The sequence below is a fragment of the Syngnathus leptorhynchus genome, chromosome 4 (assembly GCF_054491065.1).
Source record: "Syngnathus leptorhynchus isolate UIUO chromosome 4, UIUO_Slep, whole genome shotgun sequence".
Classification (NCBI taxonomy): Eukaryota; Metazoa; Chordata; class Actinopteri; order Syngnathiformes; family Syngnathidae; genus Syngnathus; species Syngnathus leptorhynchus.
The window spans coordinates 5,947,934-5,969,747 of NC_141198.1; the positions used below are offsets into that span (position 1 = coordinate 5,947,934).

The window sequence follows — 21,814 nt, forward strand, 5'->3', positions numbered from 1 at the left end:
GAATCATATGAAATTATGTAGACACACATCATGTGATACACCGTACAAAATGGAGACGTGAGTAATTCCCAACATTTTATCACACAAGTAAGGTAGAAAAGAAGTAAGTAGAAGACCTTATACCTCCGCTTTTGTGAGGACTTGTGTGTGCAGACTAAGACCTTCTGTACGTACAACAACGACAAACCCTGATTTACACCACTCTTAGAGTCTCAGAGTCATTGCTGTGCAATAACATCCTGCTCTCCACACCTTTTGTGAATTGTCTACACTGTTTGTACTATGTGTCCTCTCTGCATGCATTGCAGCCTGGTCATCCTGGAAGAGGGACCCTAACATTTGTGGTCTCTTCCCAAGGTTTCTCATTCCCCCTCGTAGGACTTTTGAGTTTTTCCTTGTCCTCATCAGGGGATGTTTGAGAATAATTGTCAATTTTTGCACATGTTGTCCTGAATGTTGTTATCTACCTAAATGTTGTACAGAGAACAAGATGTACCGGAGTCAAATTCCTTGTTTGGCATGCTCAAACTTGGCAAATAAAGTTTGATTTGAAAAACGCACGCTAGTATGCTCTTAAAATCTATTCGAGTTTGTTTTTTTAATTTTGGGAAAACGTGGACAAAACTGTTGTTGTTTTTGCACGTAATGTTGGTTTGTTTGCTGGGCAACAAGATTAAAACGTCCCACGGTCCTTCGCTAGAGGGCGTCCGGGTCCAAACTCAAATGACGTCATCATTACGTAACAGGAAGTAAAGCGACGACACCAAAACGGCGCATGGTATAAAAACTCAAACAGGAGCCTTCCATTCGGCTGCATCAGATAAACACGCAGCTTATGTGGTGAATCAGTAACAGTCGTTTCTCGACGACCGCAACGACAAAAGAGGTAAGTTACGACGATATACCTAAGTAATGTGAGTTGGTTGCAGTACAGAAGTGCAGTCCGCTTTCATTAGCAAGGAAGCTACCACAGTACTAACTTTATGCTATTTAGCTTGATTACCCTCGACGAATGTTCAATCTCAAATGACCCATCATTACGTGCTGGTTCTTGCCTGTACCGAGGGTAATACTGTACTTTGAAAAAACTCAAAATCGAGGATTAGCAGTGATGCTTGCAGGCGGGCATACTCCCGATTTTCAATCTCAATGCTACCGGATAATAACGCGTAATCGCGTTTGCTAAAACAGGTCTGATCTGTCGTTTCGTGTAATAAGTCAGTTTAAGTTCACGTTGTAAACAAAACAAGTTGAAGTTGACATACGTGGCGTGTTGTTTGAGATGTCCGTCGCTTAACAAACAAAGATGCGGGGTTACAGTTGGTTCGTTATTGGCAAGATCTGGGGTTGTTTAATGGCGGTCAGTACACGTGGCACTACAGCAGATGAAACCACCCCCACTCTCCAGGCAACAAAGTTCTGTACTGTCCGGGAAAGGCGGGAAAGCAAAAGTCTACCGAGGCCGTGTGTGGCCCACAATGTGAAATGAGTTTGGCACCTCTGATCTAACACAACAAATAATTGTATTGCTAAAATATGGGATAACCTTTATTAATCTACTTCAACAAATTGCTCGCTCGCTGCTGCCCTAAAGACACTTTTATTAGCCAAACATCGTTGAACAAGTGTTGTGATTGCAGTGTGAAGATGTTTGCGAGGACCACAGCAAAGTACGTGGAGGAAAAGGACCGTTGTCGTGGACGACAGGAACGTCTTTGGCTGCAGCCTTACGTCGTGTTGCGCAGAGCAGGTTAGGACATATCTAGTTTCCATTACGAATCCTCTCCCAGTGTTTATTTTCTGTAGAATTCAATTAAAATCATGTGTGATTGGCAGATTGAAAAAGTCCTTGTATAGGTTTGACCAGTTTCTTTACATCTGTGAGTTTCATATGTTTGTGTCTTGTCTTGCAGACATCAGTGAAGCTATTCGTCCGAAGCAGCTAGAGCCAAAGCGCACTCGCATTAAAGAGGAAGATGTGGGCAAAGAGGTCCATCACCTCAATGAACAAATGGAGCAGAAGTTTCTTTGCACCATAAAAGAGGAGGAAGAGCCAGAGCGGCCTTCTAGTAAAGAGGAGGCTGAGGAATCCTGCAACATTAAAGAGGAGGAAGAGGAGGATACCTGCAAGATGACATTGACTCGTGTTCCTGTGACGAGTTTTGATGAGGTGAGCAAAGGGGCGGAGCCTCCGAGCTGCAGCTCAAGTCAACCAATGACCAGAGAAGGTGATGGGGACCACTGTGGAGGATCACAAGCAGCTCCACCATTAGATAGATTAGATGTGTCGTCACATGTTCCTGTTGCTGCTGCTGCTGGTGGTGATGAGTCTCAAAACAAACACAGGCAATGTTCTCAGTGTGGGAAATCTTGTGCTAATGACGGTGTTTTGAAACAACACATGAAAATGCACACAAGAAAGAAAAACCTTTCCTGCTCAGTTTGTGGCCAAAAATTCTTTTATAAGTCAGTCTTAAAAACGCACACAAGGATCGACACTGGCCAGAAACCTTTTTCATGCTCAGTTTGTGGCCAAACATTCACACAGAGTGCACATTTAATAAGGCACACAGGAACCCATACTGGCGAGAAACCTTTTTCATGCTCAGTTTGTGGCCAAAAATTTTCAAGGAAGCAAACCTTAAAAAGGCATACAAGAATCCATACTGGCGAGAAGCCATTTTCATGCTTAGTTTGTGGTCAAACATTCTCTCGGAGGGGAACTCTAACAATTCATACAAGAATCCACACTGGTGAGAAACCTTTTTCATGCTCAGTTTGTGGCCAGAAATACAGTGACAAGGGAAGTTTAAAAAGACACACAAGAACCCACACTGGCGAGAAACCTTTTTCATGCTCAGTTTGTGGCCAAAGATTCTCTTATGAGTGTGTCTTAAAAAGGCACACAAGAATCCACACTGGCGAGAAACCTTTTTCATGCTCAGTTTGTGGCCAAACATTCACATGGAGGGGTCATTTAATAATGCACACAAGAACCCACACTGGTGAGAAACCTTTTTCATGCTCAGTTTGTGGCAAAAGATTTTCATTAAAGGAAAGCTTAAAAAGTCACTCAAGAATCCACACTGGTGAGAAACCTTTTTCATGCTCAGTTTGTGGCCAAAAATTCTCTCGGAAGGGAAGCTTAAAAAGTCATACAAGAACCCACACTGGTGAGAAACCTTTTTCATGCTCAGTTTGTGGCCAGAAATTCTCAGAAAAGGGATACCTAAAAAGTCATACAAAAACCCACACTGGCGAGAAACCTTTTTCATGCTCAATTTGTGGCCAAAACTTCTATAGGAGGGAACATTTAAAAATTCACACAAGAAGCCACACTGGCGAGAAACCTTTTTCATGCTCAGTTTGTGGCCAGAAATTCTCAGAAAAGGGAAACCTAAAAAGTCACACAAGAACCCACACTGGCGAGAAACCTTTTTCATGCTTAGTTTGTGGTCAAACATTCTCTCAGAGGGGAACTCTAACACTTCATACAAGAACCCACACTGGCGAGAAACCTTTTTCATGCTCAGTTTGTGGACAAAAATTCTCTCGCAGGGGAGGCTTAATCAAGCACACAGTAGCCCACAGCTAACCCTGTTGCCTTTTCAATCACTTGCCAAAGAGCCTCTATTGAGAATTCCGAGTGTGTTGAGGAGATGAGCAATGATCAGTGAAGGTTTCACCTTCTATTTGAGCAGATTTCTTTCATGAGTTTTTGCATGAATGATGATATAGTTAACTGGCTTGTCATGACTTGTAAAAAAACAAAAAGCATAAAAAAACAAGACTTTTTTTTCCTGTCTTGTGCTTGTGTGGTGATTCAACCCTGCTCTCTCCACGGGAAAAAGTGAGGCCAATTCTTTTCATTTTGCAGTAAAATGGATGAAGCAATTCGTGTGACAATGCTGACTGACAAAATACAAAAGCATGTGGAATGCCGTGGAATCATGAAATACAATGAATGAATTGTACAGAATGACATTGAACAATGTGGAATCAGGTGGAGAAGTATTGAATCATGGAATTATGTGGAATGATATTAAACGATGACGAATGACGACACGCGTTATGTGATGCACCTTAAGAAATGGAAAACCATGGGATGTGTTTAATTCCCAACATTTTACGACACAAGTAAGGCAAGTATCATAAACAGCATATCATCAGTTCATTTGATACCACGACATTAACCTCAACATTATCAAACAGATCACATACAAATATCAGACCTCATTTGGAAGGGGGATCCTCCCATCTGTGGTCTCCTCTCAAGGTTTCTCATTTCCCCTAAAATTAGTTTAGAGTTTTTTCCCCTTGCCCTCCTGGGAGTTTAAGATCAGGGGATATTGGCGAATATTTGTCAATTTTCACACACGTTCTGTGTGTTGTTAAATGTTGAACAGAGCCTGAGATGGACCGAAGTCATATTCCTTGTTTGGCATGCTCAAACTTGGCCAATACAAATTCTTGAATCTGGCACCAATGACGTATAAGCGGCTGAAAGGTTTTTGCACGCCACCTTGGTTTTGTTTGCCGGGCAACAACAACATTAAACGTCCCACGGTCCTTCGGTAGAGGGCGGCCGGGACCACACTCGAATGACATCATCATCACGTGACAGGAAATAAAGCGACGACAACAAAACGGCGCAAGGTTTAAAAACTCAAACAGGAGCGTATCGCCTTCCATTCGGCTGCATCAGATAAACACGCAATTTATGTGGTGAATCAGTAATAGTAGTTTCTCGACGACCGCAACGACGAAAGAGGTAAGTTACGACGATGTTCCTAAATTACGATGTTAGCAACGTAATTTGTAGTACTGCTTGGTTGCAGTACAGAAGTGCAGTCCGCTTTCATTAGCACGGTAGCTATCAGTGCTAACTTTAGATATTTAGCTTGATTAACCTCGACGAATGTTCGATCTCAAATGAGCCATCATCACATGCTGGTTCTTGCCTGTACAAAGAGTAATACTGTACTGTGAAAAACTCCAAAGTCGAGGATTAGTAGTGATGCTTGCAGGCAGACATGCTTCCGATTTCAAATCTCAATGCCGCCAGTTTGCTAAAACAGGTCCGATTTGTCGTTTTGTGTATTGGGTTAGTTTAAGTTCACGTTGCTAACAAAACAACAAAACATCCGTTGCGTGTTGTTTGAGATGTCCGTCGCTGAACAGACAAATATGCGGGGTTACAGTTGGTTCGTTATTGGCAAGATCTCGGGTTGTTTAATGGCGGTCAGTACACGTGGCACTACAGCAGATGTAACCACCCCCACTCTCCAGGCAACAAAGTTCTGTACTGTCCGGGAAAGCAAAAGTCTACCAAGGCCGTGTGTGTCCCACAATGTGAAATGAGTTTGGCACCTCTGGTCTAACACAACACAAATAACTATTGCAAAAATATGGGATAACCTATATTCAATAACTTCAACAAATAGCTCGCACTTTTATGAGCCAAACATCGTTGAACAAATGTTGTGATTGCAGTGTGAAAATGTCTGCAAGGACCACAGCAAAGTACGTGGAGGAAAATGACCGCCGTCGTCGACGACAGGAACGTCTTTGGCTGCAGCCTTATGTTGTGTTGCGCAGAGCAGGTTAGTACACGTCTAGTTTCTATTAGGAATCCTCTTCCAGTGTCATGTGTGATAGAGAGATTGAAAAAGTCTTTCAGTTTAACCAGTTTCTCTTTTGCAGACATCAGTGAAGCTATTTGTCAGAAGCACCCAGAGCCAGAGCGCGCTTGCATTAAAGAGGTCCATCACTTCAATGAACAAATGGAGCAGAAGTTTCTTTGCACCATAAAAGAGGAGGAAGAATCAGAGCGGCCTTCTAGTAAAGAGGAGGCTGAGGAATCCTGCAACATTAAAAAGGAGGAAGAGGAGGATACCTGCAAGATGACATTGACTGGTATTCCTGTGACGAGTTTCGATGAGGCTCAACGGGAGGTGAGCAAAGGGGCGGAGCCTCCAAGCTGCAGCTCAAGTCAATCAATGACCAGAGCGGGTGATGGAGACCACTGTGGAAGATCACAAGCAGCTCCACCATTAGATAGATTAGGTGTGTCGTCACATGGTCCTGTTGCTGCTGCTGCTGCTGCTGCTGCTGCTGCTGCTGCTGCTGCTGGTGATGAGTCTCAAAACAAACACAAGCAATGTTCTCAGTGTGGGAAATCTTGTGCTAGTGACGGTGTTTTGAAACAACACATGAAAATGCACACAAGAAAGAAAAACTTTTCCTGCTCAGTTTGTGGCAGAAAATGTGCTCATAAGCAACATTTAAATGCACACACAAGAATCCACACTGGCGAGAAACCTTTTACATGCTCTGTTTGTTGCCAAAGATTTTCAATGAAGCATAGCTTAAAAATGCACACAATGATCCACACTGGCAAGAAACCTTTTTCATGCTCAGTTTGTGGCCAAACATTCACACAGAGTGCACATTTAATAAGGCACACAAGAACCCATACTGGCGAGAAACCTTTTTCATGCTCAGTTTGTGGCCAAAAATTTTCATGGAAGCAAACCTTAAAAAGGCATACAAGAATCCATACTGGCGAGAAGCCATTTTCATGCTTAGTTTGTGGTCAAACATTCTCTCAGAGGGGAACTCTAACAATTCATACAAGAATCCACACTGGTGAGAAACCTTTTTCATGCTCAGTTTGTGGCCAGAAATTTAGTGAAAAGGGAACCTTAAAAAGTCACGCAAGAACCCATACTGGTGAGAAACCTTTTTCATGCTCAGTTTGTGGCCAAACATTCACACAGAGGGGAAGTCTAACACTTCATACAAAAACCCACACTGGCGAGAAACCTTTTTCATGCTCGGTTTGTGGCCAAACCTTCTCTAGGATGGAACATTTAAAAAGTCACACAAGAACCCATACTGGCGAGAAACCTTTTTCATGCTCAGTTTGTGGCCAGAAATTCATTTACAGGAAAAGCTTGAAAAGACACACAAGAACCCACACTGGTGAGAAACCTTTTTCATGCTCAGTTTGTGGCCAGAAATTCTCAGAAAAAGGATACCTAAAATGTCATACAAGAACCCACACTGGCGAGAAACCTTTTTCATGCTCAGTTTGTGGCCAAAGATTTTCAGTGAAGGCAAGTCTAACAATTCATACAAGAACCCATACTGGCGAGAAACCTTTTTCATGCTCAGTTTGTGGCCAGAAATTCATGTACAGGATAAGCTTGAAAAGACACACAATAACCCACACTGGTGAGAAACCTTTTTCATGCTCAGTTTGTGGCCAGAAATTCTCAGAAAAAGGAAACCTAAAATGTCATACAAGAACCCACACTGGCGAGAAACCTTTTTCATGCTCAGTTTGTGGCCAAAGATTTTCAATGAAGCAAACCTTAAAAATGCATACAAGAACCCACACTGGCGAGAAACCTTTTTCATGCTCAGTATGTGGTCAAAAATTTTCTCTGAAGGGAAACTTAAGACTTCACTCAAAAATCCACACTGGCGAGAAACCTTTTTCATGCTCAGTTTGTTGCAAAAGATTTTCATGGAACGAAAGCTTAAAAATTCACGCAAGAACCCACACTGGTGAGAAACCTTTTTCATGCTCAGTTTGTGGCCAAAGATTTTCAATAAAGCAAAACTTGAAGAAGCATACAAGAATCCACACTGGCGAGAAACCTTTTTCATGCTCAGTTTGTGGCCAGAAATTCAGTGACAAGGGAACCTTAAAAAGTCACGCAAGAACCCATACTGGTGACAAACCTTTTTCATGCTCAGTTTGTGGCCAAACATTCACACAGAAGGGACATTTAATAACGCACACAAGTGCCCACACTGGCGAGAAACCTTTTTCATGCTCAGTTTGTGGCCAAAGATTTTCAGTGAGGGCAAGTCTAACAATTCATACAAGAACCCATACTGGCGAGAAACCTTTTTCATGCTCAGTTTGTGGCCAGAAATTCAGTCACAAGCAAAGCTTGAAAGGTCACACAAGAAACCACACTGGTGAGAAACCTTTTTCATGCTCAGTTTGTGGCCAGAAATTCTCACAAAAAGGAAACCTAAAATGTCATACAAGAACCCACACTGGCGAGAAACCCTTTACCTGCTCCGTTTGTAACCAAAAATTCTCTCAGAAGGGAAACCTAACAGTTCATACAAGAACCCACACTGGTGAGAAACCTTTTTCATGCTCAGTTTGTGGCCAAAGATTTTCAGTGAAGTCAAGTCTAACACTTCATACAAGAACCCACACTGGCGAGAAACCTTTTTCATGCTCAGTTTGTGGCCAAAAATTCTCTTGCAAGGTAAGCTTAATCAAGCACACAGTAGCCCACAGCTAACCTTGTTGCCTGCTCAGTCACTTGTCAAAGAGTCTCTTTTGAGAATTCTGAGTGTCTTGGGGAGGTGATCCATGAAGTTCTCACCTTCTATTTGAGCAGACTTTGAGTTTATGCATCAATGATAATTCTATTCTAGTTTGTACCTTTTGATTGAGCTGCTGAAATCCTTTTCTTTACTACAGTGAGAAGTTCATAATTTAGTTTCAGTCATGAAATTGAAAATATAGTTAACCAGCCTCAGGATGATAAAAGTTCTGTATTTTTTACTATACTCGATGTTTATTTTGGATTTAGTTGTGGTTTTTAACTGCAATTAGTTTGAACTTATATTTGGAACAAGTTGCTTAGTTTTTATTATTGTCTGTTTAGGGTTTTGTTTTGTTCAGCTTTTCATGTTCGCATGGATCATTAAAATGAAAAAAAAATAGTGTTGAATATCCCCCATTTTTCATCAACAGTGTTTTTGTTACTTTGCCTTTGTAATAACACTTTAAAATGTACTTGAGATGTATAAGACATTTCATTAAAGAGTCCTCTTTACTGTACTCACATTGAAGTCTCAACCTCATATGCTGCTTCTTATTTATAATAAATATATTACATTCTTTTTAAATAGGATCCTAATTAAGACTGTTGAGCTTTTTTCATTTGTTGTTTTAGTCTCAGTTTCTGTACTGGCAATGTGACGTCCAGACCTCTAAGCTGATTGAGGAAACAGTGGTTGGGCAGAACGCAACGGCGTTGTTTCACGGGCGGCTCGATGGCGCACTGGGTAGCACGTCCGCCTCACAGTTAGGAGGGTATGGGATCCAAAGGTGAGATAAGGGAAGGGCTGAATGGGCAGCCAAACCAGGAAGCAGGTAGTGTAGGATGATTCTACTGATTATGTTACTCTTGCAATGGAATGCTAGGAGTTTGTTAGCAAATGGCCAAGATTTTAAGACATTTATTGACAGCAGGAGTGTGAAGCCAGATATTATATGTGTTCAGGAGACATGGTTAAAACCTAATCTGGATTTTGTTTTGAGTGACTATGTTGTCTTCAGGAGGGATAGAGACCACGGTAATGGAGGAGGGAGGGGGGTTGCACCATTTGTAAGAAAGGGAGTGCCATATAGGGGAGTGGGCCTAGGGACAGAGCAGGAGTATGTGGTGGTGGAAGTTTGGGCGGGCAGGAGGAAAGTAGGGATAATAAACTATTATAATCCAAGCAAGCAGCTGAAGTTGAATGAGTTGGAGAAGGTAGAGGGACAGGATGGTGTTAGTGTTATATGGTGTGAGGATTTTAACGCTCATAATACATTATGGGGAGGGGAGAAAACAGATAATAATGGGCAGGTAATTGAAGAGATGTTGAAGTGTGTGGTAATGATGGTAAAAAGACTAGGATAGATGTAAGAACTGGAAAGGAGTCCGTATTAAATCTTACGATACTGTCTGCCGCTGAGGTGTGAATGGGAGGTATATAAAAAGGGACCATAGGGAGTGATCACTATCCAATTCTGTGTAAAATGGACGTCGATGTGGCGTTGAATGTAGAGGACAGGAGTGGGAGGTGGGTGTTCAGTAAGGCAGACTGGGAAACATTTGGGGTAATGACTGATGCATTTCTCAGTGCAAGGTGAGAATCTAGTGATGTGGAGGAATATGAATTAGAGGTGCAGCGGAGACAACAATACCCCAAAGTACAGGCAGGAGTAAGAGGTGTGGAGAGGCAGTTAAGAACTGAAATAGAGCTTTAAGAGTATTGAAGAGGACTCATAATGAGTACATCCAGATGTTGGCAAAAAGGAGTTCTGTAGTTCTATTGGGAGCACAACTACAATAGGTGAAGTGTGGGGGATGATGGTGAATACTCTGAGCAATGTACATAGTTCCAATAACCTGGCAGAGAGGAAACTGAAGGCGTGTATGCAGGGGCTGTTCAGAGGAAAGGTTTATTGGAAGAGAAGTATAGTGTCCCATTCACAATAGGGGAATTGAGGAGGGCACTGGCTAAATATAAGAACTCGGCTCCAGGGAAAGATGGTGTTTGTTATATCGTGTTAAGGGATGTGGGATTGCGGAAGTTGTTGAACTTGTATCATAAAGTTTGGGAGGAGGGGAAGATCCCATCAGGGTGGAAAGAAGCCGTTATTATACCCATTAGAAAGCCAGGGAAAGATGCAAGCAATCCGGCAAATTATAGGCCTATAGCCTTAACATCGCATATGGGTAAATGAATGGAGAGAATGGGAGACTGATGCACTTTAGGGAGGAAAGAGGACTGATGGCCGGCTGTCAGAGTGGATTTAGAAAAGGGAGAAATACTACAGATTCACTAGTGTGCTTGGAGCACGAAATCAGGACAGCTCAGGTATGGAAAGAGACGGTTGCGGCAGTGTTTGTAGATGTAGAGAAAGCGTATGATATGCTGTGGGTTGACGGTCTTTTGATAAAGTTGCACTTACTGGGGGTAGGTGGAAGTATGTTTCATTGGGTCATAGAGTTTTTGAGGAACAGAAGTATTCAGGTTAAGATAGGCCAAGAAATCTTCAGGAGGTGCTTTGTTAAAAATGGGATCCCGCAAGGAAGTGTGATAAGCCCATTATTGTTGAATGTAATGATTAATGATATTTTTACAGACCTGCACCCAGGAGTAGGCAAGTCATTGTTTGCAGATGATGTGGGTTTGTGGAAGAGGGGAAAAAATATGAAACACGTTGTGAAGAAAGTGCAGGAAGCTGTAACGCAGGTAGAGAATTGGGGAAGAAAATGGGCTTTTAGATTCTCCGTAGAAAAGACTCAATGTATGTTTTTTACTAGAAAGAAGGTAGAGGAGAGTATGCAGGTGCAGCTGTATGGAAAGAGCCTGGAGAAAGTAAAGTGTTTGAAGTTTCTGGGAGTATTTTTTGATGTAAGGATCACGTGGAGGGACCGCATTACATACGTGATTGATAATTCTAAGAAAGTTTTAAATGTTATGAGATGTCTGGCTGGAACACAGTGGGGAGCAAATAAGTCATCTTTGAGGCAGATATATGTATCCTTGATAAGATCCAGAATGGAGTATGGAAGCGTGGTTTATGGGTCTGCGTCAAAGTCCCAGTTAGCTAGGCTGGTTGTGGTTCAAGCGGCAGCATTGAGGGTGTGCACAGGGGCTGTGAGGTCTTCTCCAGTGTGCTCATTGCAAGTGGAGGTAGGAGAAATGCCACTCAGTTTTAGAAGGAAGCAGCTCCAGGCTAATGACTGGGTTAGCCTGAGGGGATGGCCGTCCAGTTAAGTCGGCAATTCAGGCGAGCTGGGAGGGAGAGGGGAAAGCTTTTGGTGGACTGGGGAGACAGTGGCGCAAGAGGTGGCATGAATTTCTGCCCAGTGGTTTTGTGGCCAGCCAGTCACTCTTCTGTGGCAGCTGAGGACACAAAGGGAGGCACCTGTTCTCAGTGGCTGAGTCAGTTCATGAGTGTGGGAGAGGAGGGTGGAAAAGGGAGGCTGAAGTCACTCTTGCCAGACTGAGGATAGGACGTACTTTTCTGAACAGCACTCTCCACCTTCTGGGGAAACATCAGGATGGACTGTGCTCTGAGTGTCAGGAGGAGGAGAAGGTGCGACATGCTCTGATTGAGTTGGTGAAGAAGCTGCAGAAAGAAGGGCTTGAGGAAAGATCTGCGAAAAACATTCTGGAAGTAGGGTCAAGTAGGAGGGGAAAGTGCTGGTTCTTTGAGTTTTTCAAAAGTACAGTACAGATCTGGTGAAGAGTTGTAGATTTAGTGTAATGATGTGTACAACCAGTACGGGCAGCAATTCAACTATTAGGATGCAAGCTGCCGTTCAACCCCAAGGAAGAAAAAGCAGAAGAACATTAAACGTTCCACGGTCCTACTCTAGAGGGCGTCCGGGACCTCACTCTAATGACATCATCGTGACGTGGCAGGAAGTAAAGTGACGACAACAAAACGGGGCTTGGTAAAAAAACTCAAACGGGAGGGAGCCTTCCATTCGGCTGCATCAGATAACACGCAACTTATGTGGCGAACCAGTAACAGTAGTCACTCGACGACCGCAACGACGAAAGAGGTAAGTTACGACGATGTACCTAAATTATCATGTGAGCAACGTAATTTGTAGTACAGCTTGGTTGCAGTACAGATGTGCGGGCTGCTTTCATTAGCACGGTAGCTATCAGTGCTAACTTTAGATATTTAGCTTGATTAACCTCGACGATTGTTCGATCTCAAAGGAGCCATCATCACATGCTGGTCCTTGCCTGTACCAAAAGTAATACTGTACTGTGAAAAAAAACTCGCAGTCGAGGATTAGCAGTGATGCTTGCAGGCGGGCATACTCCCGATTTTCAATCTCAATGCTACCGTATGTTAACGCGTAATCGCGTTTGCTAAATCAGGTCTGATCTGTCGTTTCGTGTAATGAGTCAGTTTAAGTTCAGGTTGTAAACAAAACAAGTTTAAATTGACATACGTGGCGTGTTGTTTTAGATGTCCGTCGCTGAACAAACAAAGATGCGGGGATTACAGTTGGTTCGTTATTTGCAAGATCTCGGGTTGTTTAATGGCGGTCAGTACACGCGGCACTACAGCAGATGAAACCACCCCCACTCTCCAGGCAACAAAGTTTTGTACTGTCGGAAAAGGCGCGAAAGCCAACGTCTACCGAGGCCGTGTGTGGCCCACAATGTGAAATGAGTTTGACACCTCCGATCTAACACAACAAAATATACTATTGCTAAAATATGGGATAACCTATATTCAACAACTTCAACAAATAGCTTGCACTATTATCAGCCAAACATTGTTGAACTAGTGTTGTGATTGCAGTGTGAAAATGTCTGCAAGGACCACAGCAAAGTACGTGGAGGAAAAGGGCCGTCGTCGTCTACGACAGGAACGTCTTTGGCTGCAGCCTTACGTTGTGTTGCGCAGAGCAGGTTAGTACATATCTAGTTTCTATTACGAATCCTCTTCCAGTGTCATCCAAACTTACAAACAACAAACTTAGTGAGATTGAAAAAGTCTATCGGTTTGACCAGCTTCTCTTCAACTGTAACTTTCATATGTGTTTGTCTTGTTTTGCAGACATCAGTGAAGCTATTCGTCCAAAGCAGCTAGAGCCAGAGCGCGCTTGCATTAAAGAGGTCCATCACTTCAATGAACAAATGGAGCAGAAGTTTCTTTGCACCATAAAAGAGGAGGAAGAGCCAGAGCGGCCTTCTATTAAAGAGGAGGCTGAGGACTTCTTCGACATTAAAGAGGAGGAAGAGGAGGATACCTGCAAGATGACATTGACTGGTGTTCCTGTGACGACTTTTGATGAGGCTCAACGGGAGGTGAGCAAAGGGGCGGAGCCTCCAAGCTGCAGCTCAAGTCAACCAATGACCAGAGAAGGTGATGGAGACCACTGTGGAGGATCACAAGCAGCTCCACCATTAGATAGATTAGAGGTGTCGTCACATGGTCCTGCTGGTGATGATGAGTCTCAAAACAAACACAGGCAATGTTCTCAGTGTGGGAAATCTTGTGCTAATAACAGTGGTTTGAAACGACACATGAAAATGCACACAAGAAAGACAAACTTTTCCTGCTCAGTTTGTGGCCAAAAATGTGCTCATAAGCAACATTTAAATACGCACACAAGAATCCACACTGGCGAGAGACCTTTTTCATGCTCAGTTTGTGGCCAAAGATTTTCAATGAAGTCAAGTCTAACACTTCATACAAGAACCCACACTGGCGAGAAACCTTTTTCATGCTCAGTTTGTGGCCAAAGATTCTCGCGGAAGGGAAGCTTAAAAAGTCACTCAAGAACCCACACTGGTGAGAAACCTTTTTCGTGCTCAGTTTGTGGCCAAACATTCATACAGAGGGGACATTTAATAACGCACACAAGAACTCACACTGGTGAGAAACCTTTTTCATGCTCAGTTTGTGGCCAAAACTTCTCTAGGATGGAACCTTTAAAAAGTCACACAAGAAGCCACACTGGCGAGAAACCTTTTTCATGCTCAGTTTGTGGCCAGAAATACAGTGACAAGGGAAGTTTAAAAAGACACACAAGAACCCACACTGGCGAGAAACCTTTTTCATGCTCAGTTTGTGGCAAGAAATTCAGTGACAAGGGAAGCTTAAAAATACACTCAATAATCCACACTGGTGAGAAACCTTTTTCATGCTCAGTTTGTAACCAAAAATTCTCTCGGAAGGGAGCTCTAACATGTCATACAATAACCCACACTGGTGAGAAACCTTTTTCATGCTCAGTTTGTGGCCAAAAATTTTCTCTGAAGGGAAACTTAAAACAGCACTCAAGAATCCACACTGGCGAGAAACCTTTTTCATGCTCAGTTTGTGGCCAAAGATTTTTACTGAAGTCTAGTCTAACACTTCATACAAGAACCCACACTGGCGAGAAACCTTTTTCATGCTTAGTTTGTGGTCAAACATTCTCTCAGAGGGGAACTCTAACACTTCATACAAGAACCCACACTGGTGAGAAACCTTTTTCGTGCTCAGTTTGCGGACAAAAATATTCTCAAAGGAGAAGCTTAATCAAGCACACAGTAGCCCACAGCTAACCCTGTTGCCTTTTCAATCACCTCCTCTATTGAGAATTCTGTGTGTTGAGGAGATGAGCAAAGATCTGTGAAGGTTTCACTTCTATTTGAGCAGACTTCATGAGTTTTTGCATGGATGATGATATAGTTAACTGGCTTGTCAAGACTTGTAAAAAAGAAAAAGCAGAAAATACAAGACTTTTTTTTTCCTGTCTTGTGCTTGTGTGGTGATTCAACCCTGCTCTCTGCACGGGAAAAAGTGAGGCCAATTCTTTTCATTTTGTAGTAAAATGGATGAAGCAATTTGTATGAAAATGCTGACTGACAAAATATAAAAGCATGTGGAATGCCTTAGAATCATGAATTCTACAGAATGACATTGAACAATGTGGAATCAGGTGGAAAAGTATGAAATTATGTGGAATGAAATTAAACGATGACTAATGACGACACGTGTTATTTGATGCACCTTAAGAAATGGTGAACCATGGGATGTGTTTAATTCCCAACATTTTACGACACAAGTAAGGTAAGTCTCATAAACAGCATATCATTAGTTCACGGCATTAACTTCAAAATAATCTAATAGATCAAACATCAGACCTAATTTTGACAATGAAGGCTTTGGCCGCCAGTGTGCGTATGAAACATCACAAGCTTAACTTTTTTTTGTGAAGCACGTGGATGGAAAGCTTCAAGGCTTCATCCCGCATCAATGACGCATAAGCGGCTGAACGCTTTCTAGGCTAGTTAACACTAGTGTTAAACAACACACATGACAAAGGCACGCTAGTATGCTAATAAAATCTATGGGAGTTGGTTTTTTTCGGTGTGTGTGGAAAACGTAAAAAACATTTTTTTGCATGCTACCTTGGTTTGTTTGCTGGGACACAACAACATTAAACCTCCCACGGTCCTTCGCTAGAGGGCGTCCGGGACCTCACTCAAATGACATCATCATTACGTGACAGGAAATAAAGCGACGACAACAAAACGGCGCAAGGTATAAAAACTCAAACAGGAGCGTGTCGCCTTCCATTCGGCTGCATCAGATAAACACGCAACTGATGTGGTGAATCAGGAATAGTAGTTTCTCGACGACCACAACGACAAAAGAGGTAAGTTACGACGATGTACCTAAATTATCATGTGAGCAACGTAATTTGTAGTACAGCATGGTTGCAGTACAGATGTGCGGGCTGCTTTCATTAGCACGGTAGCTATCAGTGCTAACACTGGTGAGAAACCTTTTTCATGCGCAGTTTGTGGCCAAACATTTGCTCATAAGCAACGTTTAAATACGCACACAAGAATCCACACTGGCGAGAAACCTTTTTCATGCTCAGTTTGTGGCCAAAACTTCTCTAGGATGGAACATTTAAAAAGTCACACAAGAAGCCACACTGGCGAGAAACCTTTTTCATGCTTAGTTTGTGGCCAAACATTCTCTCAGAGGGGACATTTGAACAGGCACACAAGAACCCACACTGGTGAGAAACCTTTTTCATGCTCAGTTTGTGGCCAGAAATTCATTAACAAGGGAAGCTTAAAAATACACACAAGAATCCACACTAGCGAGAATCCTTTTTCATGCTCAGTTTGTGGCCGAAAATTCAGTCAAAAGCAAACCTTACAAATGCACACAACAATCCACACTAATGAGAAACCTTTTTCATGCTCGATTTGTAACCAAAAATTCTCACTGAAGGGAGCTCTAACATGTCATACAAGAACCCACACTGGTGAGAAACCTTTTTCATGCTCAGTTTGTGGCCAGAAATTCTCAGTAAAAGGAAACCTAACAATTCATACAAGAACCCACACTGGTGAGAAACCTTTTTCATGCTCAGTTTGTGGCAAAAGATTTGCAGTGAAGGGAAACTTAAAAATTCACGCAAGAACCCACACTGGTGAGAAACCTTTTTCATGCTCAGTTTGCGGCCAAAAATTCTCTCACAGGGGAAGCTTAATCAAGCACACGGTAGCCCACGCCTAACTCTGTTGCCTGCTCATTCACTTGCCAAAGAGTCACTATTGAGAATTCTGAGTGTGCTGGGGAGATGAGCAATGATCTGTGAAGGTTTCACCGTCTATTTGAGCAGACTTTGTAAGTTTTTGCAGCGATGATGATATCTAGTTAACTGGCCTCGGAATAGTAAAGTGTTGGAGTAATCTCGGGAAAGCCTTGGCCTGCCAGACCAGGGGCCCTTTTCTTTTCCGAGTTTAGGACTCTCCTTTAAACTAAATGCTTTCTATTCAGTTCAAGGAATGTCTTTTGATCCCCGTCAGCCTTATGTTTCCTTCCTGTCCTTAAGTTACTTTGTGTTTGTTTTGTAAGAGGCCTTCACTAACAATGAGCAGGGCTTCTTTGCATAGGCAAGATGTTCTTTGTTTAGTTTAAAGGGACTTCAGTCCTTTTAGTTAACTGTAGCTTTGATCCATAGATTGTAGATGGTCAAAATTGGTTATATACAGTTTGAAGTAGTCACATTAAAGTTATCCCATATTTACTCAATGTTCATTTAAGGAACGGTATACCAGTTACCTTCCATTTACTTAATGTGTTGAAATATTTAAGTAGGGCTAGATATTCATTATTATTATGTGTTGTGTTAGTTTACCAAGAAGATAAACTTAGCAAAGGATTAGTTGCATTGTTCCACAGGTAAGAGGCATTCAACGCGCTTCAAGTTATCTGATCACAGTCGAGGAGGAGTCGGCCACCCGTGGAGAAGACAACTGGTTGAGGGAAGAGAACAGACTCTGCAATCCCAGTGCGGGGGTCGAGGGCCGACAATTATGTGCTAAATCACACCACACTACATTCCTTAGCTAATCAGCGTTGCTACAGCCACTATCTCCCCTCCCTTTAGTGTAGCAACTGTAACCAGGGCAACCAAAACATTAAAAAGAGGAGCACGTGGAGGAGGAACTCAGAACAGATGGAGATTATAACTGAGCTTCCTTTCTCTATCGTTTTCCTCGCGAGTAAACTCATCCTGGTTGTCTTCTCTTCATTCCAGCATGTGATTTAATGTCGGACATGAAGCAATTTGTGTAGAAATGCTGAATGGCACATAATGAAAGTATCGGGAATACCTTGGAATCAGAAAATAAAATGAGTGCATTTTGACATTGAACAATGTGGAATCATGTGGAGAAGTATTGGATAATATGCAATTTTATAAAATGATAATAAAACGATGACGAATGATGACACGCGTCATGTGATATGTCGGGGGAGGGGCTCAAGTGTGCTTATGAGTTAAACGAACACCTCGAGAGAGTAAAGTATTCATAGTTTCTAAAGTTTGCAAACATATTTTTTGAGTTTGTTAAACTTATATCAATATAATATCTAGTATTGGAGTGCTCGTGTGGATTGGTGGGGGGTGAGGAATGTGCGGGCACACTGCCTGAACTTGTCTTCTTCTAAGTGTTGTTGAACAGGCCCAGGAAGGGAGTACCAGACGAAGGGAGTACGGGACGAAGGGAGTACCGGACGATAACACCTCAAGGTCGGTGAGGAACGAGAACAAAAAACAACACCACGTCCAGGTGGTTGGGCTTTGAGAGAAAAAAAACAACAACAACCGCCTGACCAGAGTGATGACACCTCGACGGATGGAGATGGCCATCGACCAATCATCACACAGTGTTTCACATGTTTTAATATTCATATTGTGTTTCTTTAAGCATATCATTTGATACCACGGCGTTAACTTTAAAATAATCTAACAGATCAAACCTAATTTTGACCATGAAGGTTCGATTCCTACATGTGATGGCGTGTATGTGTGTGACTGTGTGAATGTATGTATGATTGACATCCCACGGTCCTTCGCTAGAGGGCGCCCGAGACCTCTCTCAAATGACGTAGCAGGAAGTAAAACGACGACAACAAAACCGTACTGGTTTAAAGCTAAGCACGCATCGTCCTGGTTTTACAATACCCCTAGAAACGGTGCACGCCCTCTGGTGAAAATAATCGTACTTTTTTTTTTGAAGATGCAGAATGAAGCTGCCCAAAAAGAACAAGAAAGCAATTCCTTCCAGCCAACTGTACCCACTTTAATTGAACATCAGAGAAAACATACAAAACAAAGTCAGTAGAGGCAAAAAAATTGAACAGATTGCGGTTGCAGAGTAACCAACTAACTCACCACTGTATAGATGGGAACCTGGTCTATGCATACCGTGGAGAAACTTGGCTTTCAACAATTAAGGTATGATATACTGTCACAATTTTTTTTCCAGGTACTCTGAAATGCACAATTAGGGCATCAGAGTCATACATGGCAGTAACCCTGCAATTAACAAGCCAGTGCTGGGAAAGGAAGAGCTGGTGTCTTGGGTGTGCTGGACTCCACTCAAGACCACACAGCAGAAAACATGACCGAGGCTTTGGAGGAAATAATTCAGAAGGATTCAGAATTCAACTCAAAATATTTCGTTTTTTTCTTTTAATAATGATGAAAGTCCCAACGATCGTCGTCACACACACACACACACATCTGGGTGTGGTGAAATTAGTCCTCTGCATTTAACCCATCTCCGTGTGATTTTGATCCATCCCTTGGGGGAGAGGGGAGCAGTAGCGGTGAATCAATTTGGTGATCTAACCCCCCCAATTCCAACCCTTAATGCTGAGTGCCAAGCAGGGATGCAATGGGTCCCATTTTTATAGTCTTTGGTATGACCCACAATCTTCCAGTCTCAGGGCGGACACTCTACCACTAAGCCACTGAGCTGTCCTTAAATGTGGGCTGAAATTTGCCAGGCTTGTTAACTACTCTGTGCTTTGTTAAATTTCACAAGACATCCATTTTCACATTTCAGTGACTATCATATTTTTCAACGGTTGTAGAGATTTTTTTTTAATTTCACAACAAAATGAACAACTACAATTTCATCTCTCCGGTGTGTTTCCGCATGTGTGCAGTCAAACCGTGCTTATACGAAAAGCTTCGAGCACAAACTGAGCACGTGAAAGGTTTTTGTCCCGTGTGCGTTACTGAGTGCGCAATCAACGTGATCTTCTGAGCAAATTTTTCACCGCAAATATTACAAGTAAAAGGTTTTTCCCCCGTGTGTTTCCACATGTGTACGTTCAAATTTGGCCGCGTTATGAAACCTTTGCCACAAACTGAGCAGCTAAAGGGTTTTTCTCCTGTGTGTGTCCTTGTGTGCCTTTTCAAATCGCCCTTGTAAGAGAAACCTTTACCACAAATGGAGCATTTGAAAGGTTTTTCTTTCGTGTGTGTTCTCATGTGTGTTTCTAACACGGCCTCATCAGGGAATATTTGGCCACAAACGGAACATTTCAAATTATTTTCTTCCTTGTGTGTTTGCATGTGTGCAGTCCAATTTTCCTTTTGGTGAAAAAACCTACCGCAGACTGGACAACTAAACGCTTTTTCTCCCCTGTGCTTCTTCATGTGTACGTTCAAATTGTATCGGTAAGAGTAGCTTTCGCCACACAGGGAACACGAAAAGGATTTTTCTCCCGTGTGTTTCAGCTTGTGTATTTTCAAAGTGCTCTCATAAAGAAATCCTTGACCACAAACGGAGCAGCGGAAACGTTCGTCGTGAACACGAGATCTCTCGCTTGTTTGAGCATTTTTCTCGTCAGGAGCCGTCTCTTTTTCGCCCTCGCCGTCTGTGTCAATTGTAGCAGGCATGTCGTCACAGTGTGACCGTGATCCCATGAGTCTCTCTGCCGGCGCTCCTCCACGATGCTCTCTACTTGGACCATGACAAGGAAGCCATGAGCCTTCGTCGTCATTGCTCTCGCTCTCCACAGCGAGAACAGTGAAAGAAACGTCAGCCCCTTCCTTTTCTCCTTCTTTCAAACGTGGGGGCTGTGCATCGTCCTCTTCCTCCTTGAAGGGAAGAGGCTCTGGATCTGCCTTTTCCTCCTTGACATGATGGGGCTGTGGATGCTCCAGAGAAGAGCTTCCCCACCAAGGTTGAGGGGCAAAGTCTTCTTCGTGACCAATCAGCGGCCAAACATCTGTAAGACACAAGCAACAACAAAAAATGGGGGTTCAGAAAACATTTTTTCAAAAACGCTGTGGAAAAATGGATGGGAGGATTATTATGAAGAAAGTGGAATGAAAATAATACTTGGATCTTGATTTGAAACAAATTCGTTTATATATGCACTTCATTTTGAGTTTTGATAGAGCAGTTTCACATAGCCTTTACTCCATTAAATATCAAATACATTTCTAGTGCATTTGCAATGCATTGCATATAAACAAAGAAGAAATAAGCATCCACTTGGCGTCAATGAGGCTATTTGCTTGACCAGAACTAAATTGGGTTTGTTTAAAGCGGTGAACTCGACGTTTAGTGAGCAAACCTTGGTTGTGCAGTGTCGTTTGCGACTTGCAAATATCTTCCATTTGTCGTCGTTGCTGCTCGTTCTCCTCTCTCGCACGAGCGAGTTGCTCTTCGTATGACACAATGGTTTTTTCAAACAGGCCATAGATTTCATCAGCAACCGCAATGAGCCGCTCCCTCAAAATCTCCTGCAACATTTCTGAAGGGATTTCTTTCTATTTTAGCACGTCACCTTCAAGCTTTTCTGCCGTGTGCTGCTTATGTTGCCGCTTTCACGTTTTCTTCTTCGATGGTGTTTATAGAACAACTTACGGTCCATGGGATCACGGTGCTGCCGCCCTGTGGCGGTTTTCAAGAGTGCTGAGCGCAATCTGCAAAATCCGCAATGGTCAAGTAATCTTAGTTTATCGTCCTCATTGCACATCATGAGAGCAACAAGAATAGCGAAGAGCTGACATGAGTCAAAGATGCATGAATTATTTTTATAATTAATTCATTTAACAATGTTTTTTATTATTTATTATTATATATTTGTTTCCTTGGTATGCTTAGTGCTTAGCAGCACAGTGACTATGATAACCCTTAAATCAGT

The 21,814-nt window shown here is 42.6% G+C and overlaps 4 protein-coding genes and 1 pseudogene across 5 annotated transcripts; 4 read left to right on the forward strand and 1 right to left on the reverse strand.

Annotated features, from left to right (window-relative positions):
- Nucleotides 1-717: 717 nt before the first annotated feature.
- LOC147057751 (uncharacterized) lies at nt 718-3,812 on the forward strand (annotated as a pseudogene). The gene is made up of 3 exons (XR_015065846.1): nt 718-886; nt 1,641-1,750; nt 1,914-3,812. The product of XR_015065846.1 is annotated as an uncharacterized LOC147057751 (transcript).
- Nucleotides 3,813-4,579: 767 nt separating this feature from the next.
- LOC147057752 (uncharacterized) lies at nt 4,580-8,351 on the forward strand. Its single transcript, XM_085909711.1, is given in 4 exon segments — nt 4,580-4,771; nt 5,494-5,603; nt 5,704-8,167; nt 8,169-8,351. Coding segments are annotated over 3 exon segments (2,607 nt in total). The 5' UTR covers nt 4,580-4,771; nt 5,494-5,500; the 3' UTR covers nt 8,209-8,351.
- Nucleotides 8,352-12,216: 3,865 nt separating this feature from the next.
- On the forward strand, nt 12,217-15,237 carry LOC147057753 (uncharacterized). The gene is made up of 3 exons (XM_085909736.1): nt 12,217-12,386; nt 13,145-13,254; nt 13,403-15,237. The coding sequence occupies exons 2-3, from the start codon at nt 13,152-13,154 to the stop codon at nt 14,896-14,898; spliced, it is 1,599 nt and encodes a 532-aa protein (XP_085765862.1). The 5' UTR covers nt 12,217-12,386; nt 13,145-13,151; the 3' UTR covers nt 14,899-15,237.
- A 751-nt stretch (nt 15,238-15,988) lies between these two features.
- LOC147057754 (uncharacterized) lies at nt 15,989-17,548 on the forward strand. Its single transcript, XM_085909757.1, has one exon. It carries the CDS (start codon nt 16,247-16,249, stop codon nt 16,871-16,873), a length of 627 nt encoding a protein of 208 aa, XP_085765883.1. The 5' UTR covers nt 15,989-16,246; the 3' UTR covers nt 16,874-17,548.
- Nucleotides 17,549-18,910: 1,362 nt separating this feature from the next.
- Nucleotides 18,911-21,529, reverse strand: LOC147057755 (uncharacterized). The gene is made up of 2 exons (XM_085909746.1): nt 21,242-21,529; nt 18,911-20,890 (listed from the first exon to the last, which is right to left on the reverse strand). Exons 1-2 carry the CDS (start codon nt 21,417-21,419, stop codon nt 19,779-19,781), a joined length of 1,290 nt encoding a protein of 429 aa, XP_085765872.1. The 5' UTR covers nt 21,420-21,529; the 3' UTR covers nt 18,911-19,778.
- Nucleotides 21,530-21,814: the final 285 nt, after the last annotated feature.